General features: G+C 39.8%; 1 protein-coding gene across 1 annotated transcript; it reads right to left on the reverse strand.

Annotated features, from left to right (window-relative positions):
• Nucleotides 1–12: 12 nt before the first annotated feature.
• ttc23 (tetratricopeptide repeat domain 23) lies at nt 13–12040 on the reverse strand. Its single transcript, XM_072385782.1, has 11 exons — nt 11688–12040; nt 11423–11567; nt 10448–10571; nt 8067–8226; nt 7833–7958; nt 3008–3179; nt 2768–2873; nt 2327–2454; nt 2078–2227; nt 412–494; nt 13–269 (listed from the first exon to the last, which is right to left on the reverse strand). Exons 1-11 carry the CDS (start codon nt 11744–11746, stop codon nt 155–157), a joined length of 1368 nt encoding a protein of 455 aa, XP_072241883.1. The 5' UTR covers nt 11747–12040; the 3' UTR covers nt 13–154.
• Between the last annotated feature and the right edge of the window lie 3786 nt (nt 12041–15826).

A 15826-nucleotide genomic window follows, 5' to 3' on the forward strand; every position in this document is an offset into this window, starting at 1 on the left:
TTAAAACATATCCTGAGAATGTTTTGTCTGTGTATTTTGTTCTAAGTCAACTTATTCGCATAATAAGCAGAACAAAAGGGTTTCACCTGCACAATCATATCTTTTGGCTCAAAGCCAATTTTTTTTAAAAATAAATAGAGATGACATTGGGAATTTAAGAGTCAGACGTGGAGTTTTCATCAACACCACTGGTAGGTGCAACTGGAAATGTGTCAGGTTCTTTTTTCCTTCTGCCTTGGCTCTGCTGTCTCTCAACCACCTCCGGTGCCCTGAAAAACAAACCATAAACTATTCATCACTAAAACACGTCGTGTATTTTTTACACAGCTCATGATTTAGTTTTTTGAAATCATACCACCTAAAAAATGCTCTTAATTGGCAATTTATTACCATGAGAGTTAAACGATTTACCTTGCCAACATGTTCACAGCTTTCTGTACTACTTTTGTTTTCTTGTGCTGAGGACCATATAACAAACTCTGGATCTTCAGGCACTAAAATGTAAACAAAAAAAAAAGATGACAGCAGAAAGAGGGGTCAGTTGAATACGAGAGGTGCAACTCGTACTCAGAGGGGAAGAAACACATCCTAGCAACACGTAGATGCACTAAACATACCAAAATAACCCACTGTAGCTGTCCAAGTTTTATATAACACCTGTGCTGACAACTCGGCGTGTCGAGTCACAAGGAGGATCTGTCAGATTCATGATGAGAACTGTTAACCTACACCCCAGAAATCTTAAGTTATTCACAAAGTAAAGTGAGAAGAGCAACCATCGCTTTACTCCATGAAGTAATAAACTATTACTGAATTCAAAGTACTGAAACGTTCAAACATCTGTACGTGATTACACACAGTGACACAACAGATTTAATAAAAACCAGCCTCCCTTTTCTGTAATCATCAGAAATGAGAAAACATGAAACTCTGAAGCAGAGAAGGAGGAGTGAAAAGCTTCCCTCCTCACTGGAAAAGGCAAAACACTGGTAATCTGGAAAGGATCCATCTGGCATCTTGGATGTTTTCACTGTTGCTAAGGTTGATGTAATGGAAGGGCTTTTTTTTTTCCAGCAATACTAGGAAGGAGGGAAAAAGTCAAATGTGTGCCTGTGTGTGTACCATTGTTCATTGTTGTTAGTACTGCATCCACTGTATCAACCAGCTTTCCTATGAAAAGCAAACGTTTCTTAATCTAAGTGCGAGTGGTGTCATGATGACAGCTGTAAAAAAGAACCCTCCCGGCATGTCAGCTCTGGGTCAGGGCACTTCAGAAAGGTTACGAGTCGGACGTGGTGCAGAGATAGAGATCCCTGATGTACCCTGTCATACTTGGACCCCCTTAGCAACAACAAAGAAACATAGCAACCAGGCTGCTTCCCTTACAGGCATGTCCCAGCTAGATTAAATGCCTATTTTACGAAGTTCAGTTGATGGCAGAATTGACCTCATGTCGCAAATTCGTAGTCAGAGTTTGTGGAAAAACAGAAGTGCTCATAACATAAGTGGTGAGAGTAAAATAAAGTAATGGTAATAGGAGTGGGGCTGAATGAACAAAGAGGCAGGTTTGTTTAATGTACAAATACTGACAGTATCGAAGTATCACTTCTGATTCAGCTGACATAATGGCATGCCACACTAATTGAGGTCAGTGTCCCTTTAATTGACAGCAGTTAGCAAACTGCCCTTTTCTTTCCAAAGTCGTGTTGCCCATCTGTTAGGTTCCATCCAGACTGAAGAAACACAAAGTCAGTCTGTGTGATATTTTACACCAGGGAGGGTGGCTCTGCACACTAACCCCCTTCCAAGATTAGCATTCGACTCTGATAACACGGGGCTCTGGAGAGAAGGTGGAAATAGCTCATCTTAAAATGATAGTGACTCTTTGTGTATATTTTGGACAGTGCTCTCATACTTTCACTGTTGTCTGTGTGCAAACCTGCTGACTCTTGGTCTTTTGTTAAAACCAAATAAAACGGTTTAGCAGGGACGATGATTCCAGCATTACTCACATGAAGGTTGTGAACAAGACAGAAATGATGTACGCTGTGCTTGTTCTGTGACAAACGATTATTACCTCTGTCATGGTCCTGTGGGCCTGGTCCATTCGGCCCTTGGTCATCTCCACACTTCCTATTAGCTGAAGAGTGTCTGCTACCTCAGAGCTCAGATCACCGAATGCACATCTTTTGGAATCAAGAGAGGCTACCTGGATCTCCACACATTTCTGGTATGATACATTTGAAGCATGCAAATAATATTTTAACATCATGCCATATGATTATCCTGCATCAGAAGAAATGATAGTTTTGTGTGCGAGTGGGACCTCTTGCTGTCCATTAATGAGGAGAAAGCGGCAGAAGTCATCTTGGGCAGCCAGGAAGGCCGGATCCTGTGGACCCACAGACTTCCTGTAAGCACTTAGACTTTGCTCAAAGTAGTGACCCGCAGTGCCTACAGCAGCATGGGGAAAAAGACAAAAATGATGCACATTGACTTAGATCATGGCAACAGTTTGACAGAATCACCGACTCTGAAAACTTATACTGTTCCCTAACGTATACAATAACAACCTAACAATAGACACATTTTTCTACACACGACGTTGTCTCAGTTCCACATTACATGGCTTTCAGTGAGCTTACGTTTGCCTTGAAATTGGTGACATCAAAAAGGCTTTTATGAAGCTTATTTCCATAACTTCACCTTAAAGAATTTGACATATGGAGATGTTCAAGGCCAAGCCTTTGTCTGTGAATAGACTCACCATTGTGACGAGGCTCTGCTGCAGCAGACAGAATAAGGGCCAGGCTGTGGGAGATCTGGGCCCCTTCAAGCCCCTCTGCAGTGTGACTCACAGCAATGGCATGAGCCTAGCAGAAACCAACCACGTGAAATAAGACAGATCACATACCCACCAAATTAGAGATGAAGGGATATTACCTAATACAGCTTGGCACTGTCTTAAAGAAGCCCTCGTGTGTTGTTCAGAATTTTTCCTTCTTGCCTTGGAGAGGTGCTCTATGGCTCGGTCCAGATGACCTCTGTCCTGTTCAATGTCAGCCATGTCTCTATAGACGGAGCAAGTTTTCTCTGGCTTATTACAATCCTGTAGCAGTTGCAGAGACTTCTCACACTGGCTATACGCCTCCTCTAGTCGGTTCTGTCTCTTATAGAGCCTATGAACATTAAAACAGGGAAAGCGGCAAACTAAATCAGTCAAAGATAACAACTTCTGTCAGCCTCTCATTGTCCTCGAGTCCACCGTTAACGTGCCTACAATATTGGGAATGTTTATACTAAAATTTACAGTGTTGCTTTATTTAGTCCACAACACAAGAAGTTGTCTTTTTAACCACAATTAAAAGGTAACACTCCATGTTTCTTCCATTTTCTATTCAGGATCTTTATCTTTATTTCTAATTGTTTGTGCCCTGAGGCAAATATGCATTGCGCAACATCTGCAAAGCATGTACCTAGTCCTGAGTCTGTATAGTTGTACATTTTGTCGTTATTTATTTCGTGTGCAGTATACAACCAGATGGCAGTTACTTTATTACTATGAGTCTGTTTCACGTTACCAAAGTAACGTGAGGAGAAAGTTTTGGCTGAAGTTGAAACCTGTCGAAGCGCAGACTATAATAGGAAAAGAAGCCCTTTTCATTGCTTTAATTGCATCCACTTGCAACTTGCCAATCACTTCTTTAGAGGCAGGAGGTTACATTGCTCTTAAAGGCTGTGTGTGTTTAAATTCTTGTTCAAGGATGTCTAAATTAGGGGATGTTCTTGGCACTTCAGTGGAAACTACCTCAGCAGAGCTGCCCACTGTACTTAATACCTGTCAGTTAATTGTTTTCCCTAAGCTTCACACCTTCTTTTCACTTTTCAAAGTTAACTCTTATACTGTGTGGAGTTGCTTTGACTACTACAGAAAACAAGAGTGTGAGTGGAGAGTGAGGAGGATGGGATGCTATGCAACACAGGGACACTCTAACAGCTTTAAATCATGTAATGGACTCTAAATTTAATTCAGCTCTCCAGTAAAAGGGGGTGGCCCTTCTCAGAGGGTAAAAAGCTCTTTGCTATGCAATCTCTGGCTTCAGTACTGCCACAAATCATAACAAGAAGTCTCTTTCCCCACATCCACACCGTACAGTATTTTTACCTGGATATCTGAATGAAAATGCTAAATTCATACTGAAATAAACTTGTAGGATGCCACTAATATACAGTTTCTATCAATGGTGTCTTTTCAATTTACCAGTGTATCAAATGTGTTTTATAAGGCGCAGTATGCATGGGAACCAACAGCCTAAGCTTGACACTGCCGTACCATGTTAACATTTCTGAAGCACATGAATTTGGATATGCTCAGTGCTTGAAAACCAGCAGCACAGGTCACAAAAACACTCCAAAATTTAATTTGCTCAACCTTTCCCATGAATCTAAGATTATAAAAACAAGCCTTGATGGACAGAAGAAGTTCCCCACCCATAAATCTTCATGGGCCAGGCATTTCAGATCCTTTTAGGGCAGCAGCGATGGCCAGAGTACAGCTACAACACTGCTCGAGGCCTGCCCCTCTGCCTGCATGTGCAGACGGAGACAATGCCTCTCTATCCTCTAATTCACTCAGCATCCTTGTGCACTTCCTGGCAGAGCAGCAAAATGCCACATCCTCTTCAAATATACTACAAGTCCCCAAGACCGGGAATTAGTATAATTAAGGATTTGTGAATATATTGCCAACAAAGCCACACAGCGGTCTTTTATAAATATTTCCAGGACGTGGTTGACTTAAGTTTGCTCGACTTTCATGTGGAAAATCATGCAGATAGGCCGTGCCTAAATGAAAACAGAAAGACAAAAAAAACAACAACGGCTCGCTCATGTAAACCTGTGGTGCTTTTAACATATGGTATGCTGGCTGATAAGGACTATTGTGTGCCTTTACCAGTACTTCATCACCATGACCATCTGTGACAAAAGAACTGCTGGATTTATCAAGGTCAATTGTTCTCTGAACTCACCATCACATATAGGTAGCCATTTTAACTGCATTATCCAGACAATACCATTTCTGTTAATGTGAGAACACACAGTATTTCTGCAAGAATCCACTCTGTGACTAAACGCTGCTCTACTTTGTTTTCCACTGAGACGGAATCTCAAGGACGTGGGTGGTATAAGCTGTCCGTCTTCACAGCATGTCGTGAGGCTGTAGTGACAGAAAGAAAGGGCACACAAGTTTCCCGTCTGCATGTTTCTGCGTGTGTGTGCAGAAGCTCTGCCTTGTATCTTTACCACTTGCTTATAGGTATCATTCTTACCGGTAAAGTATCAGTTATGCAAAACTATAAGCAAATGAAACAAAAAAAAATAATAAGCAGTTGAGTTCCTACACTGTGTAATGGGAGAGACACTTGTACCACCCCTCTTGGCAAGCATCACGGCTTGTAAACACTTTTTTAACCACGTGTTTCAGTTCTTGTTTGGTGTTTTAATCTATACTTACTGCAAAAGGCTTCTAGTTCAATGAGATTTTAGGGTCTATCCACATATTTCCAGTGATGCAACCCAAGGGAACAGCTTCTCAGAAATGTTCTGCCATCTTCTATTGATCCTCTCTTGCATTGTTCACATCATTTTAATTTTCATAGTACTAGGCGGTGGCGCAAAAGGTGCCAATGGTCAACACTATATGCTCAAATGTCTAACAAAATCTAATATTGCATTCTCATTTTTTCCGACATCGTTCTGCCATATCTTAGTGAATTTCTTAAGCTTTGGAATCGTGACTGTAAACAGAGTGAAGTATCATATACTAAAAAGACTTTAGTAGAACTCTGAGTTCTAATGTCTAATGGCACACTTTCACTTAAAAAGTTTTTTTTTCACATTAATCTACTACAGATCAGTTCGATCACAGTTGACCGTACTATCCCATGCCTCTGCGCAAATAAAAGATAGAGCAGTTTATAGTGACAACTATAAAAACTTCTGGAAGACATTTGCAGAAATCTAGTGAAAATAGTGTATTTCCAATAATAATAATAAACAATTTAATGGGTGGAAAACATTTCTCTGAATGCATTATTCATCATGAGATCATTTATGAAATACTGTCTTAAAATACTTAATTGAATTAAATCTGTCAACTGAATCAGCTGAGTTATGAGAGCAGTCATAAAGAAGCAAAAAAAATAAAGTCATCGCAGCAGCTCTGGCTGCAGAGTATAATAACAGACACAGCAAACTGAAAGGTAATGATGAAACCTCAGCTTTCCACACAGGAATATCACATCCAACTGATCCCAACCACACACCTTGAGAGTGAATCTAAAACTCTGCAGAATGTTTGGGCCAGGATCTGTAGCTCGAGCTGAGCTTACTTTATTGTTCCAGGCTTTGGTGGGAACATTCCCCTTCATCACAACAATGTTGACTGACGGAGCTTTAGAGGCATGCCAAATTCTTAGTCATCACCTAACAAAAGAGGTTTAGCAAGCTTACACACACCAGCCAGAGTCTGCACATTTTTTCAATTACACACATAATGTCAACAAACACCGACTCCGAAACAGATAAGATGGCATCGTTTACAGATTTCTACGAGTACAGGTCACCCCCTTCGGTGCTCTCTCTTTTAAGTGAGGACATGAACCATTTGCAAAGTCCAGATGCATAAATTCTAAACCACATCAGCTTTTAATATTCAAAGACCAAGATGAAGAGGATCAGATTATAAGCACTGTGACATTATCGGGACGATCCAAAGCCAAGAAAGATATTGCTTCCCAGTTGTGCTTCTAAATTCAACCCAAGTGATTTAAACTATGACAAGTGGCTGCCATTTCCTATGTCGCTGGGCACAAAGTTCCAATAACAGACTATCAGTTTGTGGGGCACTTGATGTACGGGCTTGGTGTCTCCACCGTGATCCTTTAAGTCTTTAATCTTTCCTGAGCATGTAGCACTACCCTTGAGACCTTTGCCGTCACTACCTGAGCTCATGAATGTACTTTGTAAGATGGTAGAAGCAAATCAATAAAATAAAACAGAAGGCAGCTAAAGTAAAGCATCTGACATTTAACAGAATAGCAAAGGGCTTAAAATACCCAAAGGAGCCACAAGGTTTACAGACAAACACAAACAAAAGGAAAAGAAATGCAGAAAAATCATGGACCAAAGAAAGCATTGCTCTAAAAGTGTAGAAGTGCTTCTTTCCTATCCGAGTCTGCTTTTCCATGGACCTAAACATCATGCAGCGGCCCCACACAAAACATCTGGAAGCACAAGGCGCACATGCTTCCTGCTGAGTGTACTGGAAAATCATAGTTGGGAAATTCATGATGTGATAAGATGGTGTTTGTAAGAGAAAATTAAACAAATATCCCTTCATGGCATAATTCACTCAGCAAAACGCCCTCTCCAGAATGGGAGGTCTTGTACAAACTTGCAGTGATCTATTGCCATCTTGTGGCCAGAAATCATTCATGAAGTTATGATGTATTGCATAGGGACTTCATTTTTGGAGAAATTAATGATAATTTTCACAATGAATTAAATTTACAATTGCTCAATCTGAATTCCTGTTTGAAAGATATGACTTTTATCTCTTACATTTGGAATGGTTTCAAACTTCCAAACAGCAGGACATTGGAAAGAAAGCATATTAACCGACAAGACCACCCAGTCGAAACTCAAATTGCTTCCTGTTGACTGCGAATTTTTAATTAGAACCTTCAATATAGTCTACATAAACCACTTTTCATTTCAAAACACAGAACTTTAGCCATCTGCTGCTAAGAAACACCAACATGAGACTCTACCTGTGTAGACCACAAGTGATTTCCAGCTGAGTCTTTATCTTCTCTTCGTGGTTGATAGCGTTGTGTTGATGAAGCTCCTCGAGGATTTTCCCAGCCTCCAAAAAAGAGGAATCTGCCTCCTCCAAAGTTGAGAAGTTAAGAAAATTTGCATTTTTTTTTTATTTTCAGTTGAGATGACGTCTACTATATGCTCAGTCCCTTAGATTACTGTCAGAACTATCATGGAAAGGATATTTGTCTGTAAGTAATGAAGCCCCACCGCATGTGAGGTGTATACTCAGGAGACACGTGAGAACCTCAAGCTTTCTGCCTCTGCAGGATGAGTTGGAGGATGAGCAGAAAGGTAATAGCTCTTTGGCTACAGCCAAGTGCTCCTGAGCCTGCAGTCCCCACCCTGGCAGAAGAGAAAATAAAGCCGACTTCATAATATACTCACCGTCTCTTAATGTGAACATCCTCTTAATGTCACATCCAAAGCACATTCCTTTCAATAGCTTTTTTTTTCTTTATTAGAAGAAAAATCTAAATAACAGTATGAAAATGTGCCGGCAGGCAGGTACAGTCATGAGAAAAAAAGGTCCACTAATTCTAAGGGGTCACCCATGATGACATGATAATAAAAACATCTTAAAACTAGTTCAACACTTCCTAAGATCAACATATATCTATTACACCATGTTATTATTTATTTTAGAAAAACTAAACCAAAACGCAGAAGCAGTGTGTGAAAAACAGTCCACCCTTACTGCTTCTTTGTGAATTAAGAGGGTAGCAGGCAGGTACCGTGTGGTGTGTGCACCTCCTTAACAGAAAAAGATGCTGCAGCTTGTTGTTCTGGAGCCTTCGGGTGTGTATTAACAATTAATAATGAGTCCATCACTCTGCAGTGAAAAGATTATTCACAAGTGGAAAATGTTCAAGACAGCTGTTAATCTTCCAAGGAGTGAATAGGCCAGATGTTTCACTTCCAAGGTCAGACTGTGCAATGCTCAGAAAACCAGAGAGATACATCTCAGACTCCACAGGCCTCAGGTAGCACGTCTAAATGTTACAGACCATGACACTGTAATTACAAAAAGACCAAACAGCAAGGGCTGCAAAGAGAAACGCTCTTCTCTCTAAAAAGAACATGGTAGCACAGTTTAGGTTTGAAAAAGTTGCATCTGAACAAACTACGTGTTATAAAGAAAATCAAAAACAACATATCAGCACGTCATCAGCAACTGTTCAGCATGGTGGTGGGATGGTGATGCTGTGGGCTTGTTTCTCAGTTACTAAGTAGACCAGGAACTCCTCAATCTACCAAAATATGTCTTAAAGATTAAGCTTGGCTCAGATTGGGTCTTTCAAAAGGACAGTGATCCAAAGGTTACTGATAAATCTATAAAAGAATGACTGAGAAAAGAATCAAGGTGGCAAGTTCAGACCTCAACCTGAATGAAATCAAAGTTAAATAAAAAAAAAAACTTTATTTATCCTAAAGGGAAATTATAACATTGCAATTACTTTTTTTTTCTTTTAATTTAATCATCACAAGCTGTCATTGTGTACAGTTACTGCTGCTGGTAGGAATGACCTGTATTGTTCTGTTACAGTGAAGATGATGAAGATGAACAGGCCTCTTCGTGAATGGGTCATGTCATGGGTATGCAGTAATGTCCATTTATTTAAGTTTAGTAGCATTCTTCTTTACACAATTAACTCCAGAGGCTTCAGAGCTTCTTTATCAGTTTAAGCTTCTTTCTTTGATGCTGCTGCCCCAGCAGCTTGCAAAGCAGAATTCATACTCCACCACAGACCTATAAAAGATATGCAACACCTTGGTCCAGACATTGAAGGACCTAAGCCTCCTTAAGAAAAACAATCTGTTCTGTCCTTTTTAGAAGACAGCCTCAATGTTCCTCACTTCTACCTCTTCTCATTGGATGGAAACAGTATTTGGCTTATTTCTGGTCCTCCACGGTCATCTCTTTTGCTTTGTTCATGGTCAAGATGAAGTGATTGTTCCCATGCCACAAAATGGTCGACCAATCCCTTTTCTTAGCTTCTTGTCCATCACTGACAAAACCCTGAGTTGAACTGGTAGTGTGAGGTGTACAGAGTGAGGAGAAAGTGAGAGTACAGTCCCCTAGGGAGCTCCTGTGTTGCTGACCACCTTCTCACACACACACAAAACCCGTCAGTCTCACAAACTGTTTGTGAGGCAGTCAATAAGCCCAGCAGTTGTGGAGGCGTCCGCTTTTATTTTTTGCAGTGTCTTACATAACAGGGCAAGAATTAAAAGCACTGGAGAAATCAAACAACGTGATCCTCATTGGGCCAAAATTCCTCCATGATGTGAGACACTCAAACTTCATACTGAAAGCAATCACAGTGCCTCAAGTTGCTGCTGTTAAAGGTGGAGCTACAGATCACGGTGTGTACCTGGTTTCTCACACACTGCCTATTTTCTTTTCTTTTTTGCTTTGTTAGATACATGATGACATGGTGTTTTATGTGAGGTGTTGTCAGTAAAAATGTTGTTGATTTCACATGCAAGATAAGGCCACTGCAGAGATAGACAGAGTTACATTCGGAAAAAAAAAAAGCTTACTTTTGTTCGTTTTTCAAATTACCTTTGAACTGAAAATATGCTTTAGCCAGTCTGGCATGGGCTTGGGCTCGTTTCAGATGTCTCTCTCCATATATTAGCCTTGCCAGAGCCACGCATCGCACAAGATCCTGGATGCAAGCGTCATACTAAAACATACACAGTTGAACTCTGTCAGTATCACCAGTCCTGATGTACCCTGCATCAAAAGTCACATCAACAGTACATACCCTATAAAGTAAGAAGTTATTTTAAACAACTCATACAAACTTTTCTTATCATCTAGAGAATTTCTTGCATTACTTTGGCTCAAGCTTTTCAGAATCGTGCAGGATTTATATGACTCTAAAGCTGTACATTTAATAACTCTGGGTTTAGGTCTGGGTTTAGGAGTGTTGTTTTAATTTACGTCTTTCTCTTAATAATATCGTTTATGTTGGCATTCTATAGACAAAACTGCCCGAACAAATACAAACATAAAGACTGGACTGAAGAGTAACCATCCCTTTTATGATCAGATTTTTGGAGCATAAATTTGAGGTTTCATAAGACCAACTAAAGCCTGATTTGGCAATATGTTATCTGTAATGACAAAATGGTGTCGCTAACTTGCTACATATTTGCATAATCTGAATCCAAATTGAGTTTTCATGTCATTGTGTGCCAAGCCTGGCCAGGGATCCTGATCTTACATCCATCATGCAATCATATGCTACAAAAATCACAATACAAATAAAGAAAACTCTGTCGAAAGGATGTGGTCTGAAGTTTGGTAGTATTTAAGTATTTAAGTTTTTCTCAACTGGTTATGATATACTTATTCAGTATAGGAACATGAATAAGATGGTTTCTTTCATTAAGCATTTTCAAAACCAGATTAAGACTCAACTGACCTCCAAACTCAACCTGCAAATACAGTCAGGAATAACCATTACTCGCAGTCTAGGGGTTTACATCGAGTTATGAAACGAACATCTGGCAGACTACATCATATACTCACTTCTTGGTTGTCTTCAGTGGCCTGAGCCCGTTTGTCAAAGTGATTCAGCTTCTCCTCTGGAGGTAACATCAAAAACTCCTTTCTAGTATACCTTTCTTGTGAGGGACTCACATGTGAACCACGGTCAGTAAATGCATCCATACCCCTGAATGACAGCAATAAAAACGGAGGGAGAGAATACATCGTCTCAGTAATACTCTTTCCGGTAAACAAACCAACGTGTATCGGGACTGAATGCAAACCAAAACATCGGAAAACAACTTACTCAGTTGAAGATTCTGACGAATGACTTCGTGTATTTACCATTGCTTGATAGTCATCCATTTTAAAAAACTACTAGTGTGAAACGTTTTTTTTCATTTAAATGCTGTAGAAGACGCCCCCCACTCCCTGCGGCTTCGTTGCCGTGGTTACATTGTGAGTGCTAGCTTGACGAAGCGTTATTGCCCAGAATGCAACGTCTCACCGGGGGAATTAAATACTCCAACCTAAGCTAAAACAATGCCTTACGTAAAGCGTTCTGCTGCTTAAAATACGCTTGGAGCGTCTTTGATCGTGATTATAGAGCCAAGCTCCATAGTTTTGTCACCTGTGCTAACTGGTTGCTTAAAAGAAACAAAACAAAACACAGTCTTAACGTGCGAACAACACATAAGGAAATGAGGCGCATTCAAGAACACTCGTCGTCGGAAAAAACATTCGCCAATATGTAATATAATATATATATAATATGTATATATAATTTGCTGACATTTTCAAAGATATATCTATATCTTTGAAAATGTCAGCAAATTAAACTAAAAAGCCTACTTACTTAGGTTGTGTTTATTTATTTTTTTTAATTCAGGGACATTGTCCAATACTATACATTTGACTGTTAAATATGTGAACCTGCAGGGCTGCCTACTAGATCATTTGAAATTAGACTCACATTAGAGAAATGAGAGTCAGGTGTTTTCATTACACGGAATGATAATCAGGTTTGACTGGGTTTCGTTTTAATAGCACGAAGGAGGACATCAGAAAAAAAGAGGTGCTGAAGTTCATCAGACTGGAAAAGTTTGATAGCATCTCTCAACACCTTGAACTTCACAAAATGTAACATAATGACGCCAGTGCTTACAGGGTTATTATCAATTTATTATACATTAAATCGCTCTTGTCTGTTAACCACTGATATGAAATTACATCTATAAAGTTGATGCAACATTGTATCCTAAACGGTATGCAAATGCCAGTTAATCAGTTTCTCATTTCATTAATGCTGTTGTACAATTTATGTCCACAAGATGTCAGCATAGTAACACAATAGTAACGGTCCCCATCAAACATGCTGCATGCATTAAGGTTGTACTCTGTTGTTTTTATGCTTTTTTTTTAAAAAAAGAAGAAGGGCTGGGTATGGTTCAAAGAAGTACCAGAAGAAGAAGAAGGAGTAATTCAGTGTTAATCAAACTCCATTTTTGCCCTCAGCTCTTCCTTGTACATGTTTTCTCTCTGTCATGTGGTCTTTCTAAAGACCACATAATAACAGCAGTCGGCAAGGGCCATAAAGTCAAAACTTGATAATAATAGTAATAATAATAATAATACGAAGAAGAAGAAAAAGAATACAGCCCCGTGCATCCAAACTATATATGAACTGTTACTATCTCTGTGTACTGACAGGTTAATGCAATCTGTGAGAGAGGCAATATTGACCTATAAGTTGTGCAAAGTCATCTGCTAATAGCTCATTAGTTTTAAAGGGTTAGTTCTAAATGGGCTGAAGTTCCTATAGATCACAGGTTGAGAAGTGCCACTTAAATGAGACGGTTAGCGATGGAGTTTGAAGATATTTAAAAGACATTTTTATCTGCAGTGTTTTCAGTTGTTTGTGCTACTCTGAGGCCACACTTCCAGAGATTAATGCATGTTGTTTGCGCTTTGTTTTTTCTATTTATTGTTGTTTCTTTTTAAACAATCTCCTGTGTTAACAGGATACTTTCTCTCTGTTGGTGTTTCGTGATTAGGATTTTACTATCCACTGTATTTCAGTGCTACTCTGTACTGTACTGTACTGTATCATAGTCTTGGGGGGGGGTTCATTTCAAGCATTGATGGAGACGAAGAAGTGAAAGCTTTTCTGAATTAAAATAAAACATGGCTTTAAAAATAAACTAAGGATAAGGAATTTCTGTGCTCCGCACACTTCTGAGCTGTAACAGACATAAAAGCTGTATGGACATAGCAACAAGAGGAAATGTAGATTTCCTTGTAAAAATATTCTTTCTTACATCAGTGCCTAATATTCATGCCAAATAAACAAGAAATAACGTCTCTGTGGCTGCTTTGAGAAATTGGTCTCCGGAGACAGCTTTCTAGGTTAATTTATTCCGTGTCGGGCTGGCAGTGTGTGTACCGTCACCACTTTAAACTCGGGGCAGGGCACATTTTATGTGCAAGACTGCCTAAGATAACTTCAACTGGCTCCTTGGGATGGCTACTGCTGGTTGATTCTGGCAGGCCATGAGACAACTCGTTTATTTGTTTGTTTGTCCCGTGAGTTTTTGGCTGGCTGTTCAGGGCTCTGTTTGGCCCTGGTCCCTGTTGGGCTTCTATTTCTGAAACCCAAGTGGCTCTTAATGAAGCTGGTAGGCTTGGCATGGTCCCTCAGCAAACCCAGGCCCGATCAGACCCTTCTTCTTCTGCCTTGGCAGCCATACTCCATTTGCTCCCTTTGGCTTCCTAATTTAGTAACGGTGGGTAAAAATATGCACTAACGAACAAGGTCTGGTATGTCAGGCTGGCGTCCAGAGTAGAGGGAGAGCGGGGAGGGGGGTGAGAAGAGTGGGGTGGTGCTGTTTTCACAGCAGGCAACCAGTGACAGGGGTAGAGTCACTCAGACTTCTCTGACATCTGTGTGTTTGTGTGTAGACTTTCAAGGGAGTTTGTGTGGGTGGGTGATGAGAGGTGGAGGATGAATACTTAACATTTCTCACTGTTGCCAAACTCCATTCAGACACTTCTAATCAGATTCTTCTGCTGTCTTCTAACCATGCTTTGAAACTGCTTCACAAAACATGCAATACATAGCAAATCAAAGATAAAATGAAATGGTCTTTTTTTTTCAGTGGTTTTCTAATATTGCAAATTCACATCCATAACTTGTGGTCCAGTTCACTGATGAGATGCATCTTAAGATAAATTAATTTCTTAATACTTTAAAGATAAATATGGTGCCATTTCTTTGAACTTTAGGGTTTCTGGGTAGTTACAGCTATTTAATTCATCCAAATGGCGCCTTTAGAAAATGACTATTCATCCATTTACTTCCTAGAAAACAATTTGCACCATAGTCTAGATATTCTAACTATGGCTCATAAACAATGTCAGCTCAGTCAGTGTATGGACTGCAGAGTGTTTCTGTATTGTTTCTGTGGTCATGCTAGATCTGTAGGACAACCTATTAGATATTCAACTTCCAGCTTAACTCTGTGTATGTAGATTTAGTTACAGTACAGAGCATGCAGGCAGCGGAAGAAAAACACCTCTGCCTCTCCATGTTCTTTATTTTCCATAGACCCAGTCCAATAACACTTTCAGAGAGCATTTTACAGAAAGACAAAAGGTTAGTTGTTCCAATAATTTTTTTCCCCTCTTGCTCCCAAATTGCTCCTTGGAAAATGATGTATCTTCGCCCTTAGAAATAATCAAATGTGTTCAGTGTTTCATAACTTAGAACATGCCATGCCTAATCATGCTGTATTTTGTCGTAATTTAATTTTCATCTGTCAAGACACTGGACCAGGGAAATCTGCCCAGGCATACTTTGGCACTTGCCCTTCCTGTTTAGGCTCAAAGCAACCTTGTCAACCCGACGCTTTAGATAAAAACTGAATACCTCCTTGTCGGTACGATGGGAGCAGCAACAGAAAAACTAAAAGCACAGACAGGCAGGCAACAAAACCTTCAGAACTACAACTGTTCAGTGATTACTTTTAAAGAAGCCCGGCAGAGATAAGAATTACATGAAGCCTGTATCTCGTGAGTCATCCTAAGTAGGGTGCTGAACTTTTGCTGCATAGCTATGCTGTTTACAGTCAAGTAAGGTAACAAACCACACTGTTGCCAGCATGTGCATGAAGGTGTCATTAACATGCAGTGTGAGTCACATAAATTATGGCAAAAATCCTCTTACTGAGCCGAATGCAGATGACAAAACATGACTTATGTTGTCATTTTTTGTGGAACTGTCATGCATAATTAGAAACGGAAAATCATGTGATTTGTATATTCAAGTTGCCTCAACATTAGTGTTTTTCTCATTATCAAATGTTTGTAAAATATTAATTTCTAAAGTGTTCTAGGAAATTTCATGAGAAGATAATTTTTTTGTGTGATTGTTCTTAATTAGGAGTGGGC

The sequence above is a fragment of the Leuresthes tenuis genome, unplaced genomic scaffold, assembly GCF_036924035.1.
Source record: "Leuresthes tenuis unplaced genomic scaffold, fLeuTen1.0.hap1 SCAF_5, whole genome shotgun sequence".
Taxonomy (NCBI): Eukaryota; Metazoa; Chordata; class Actinopteri; order Atheriniformes; family Atherinopsidae; genus Leuresthes; species Leuresthes tenuis.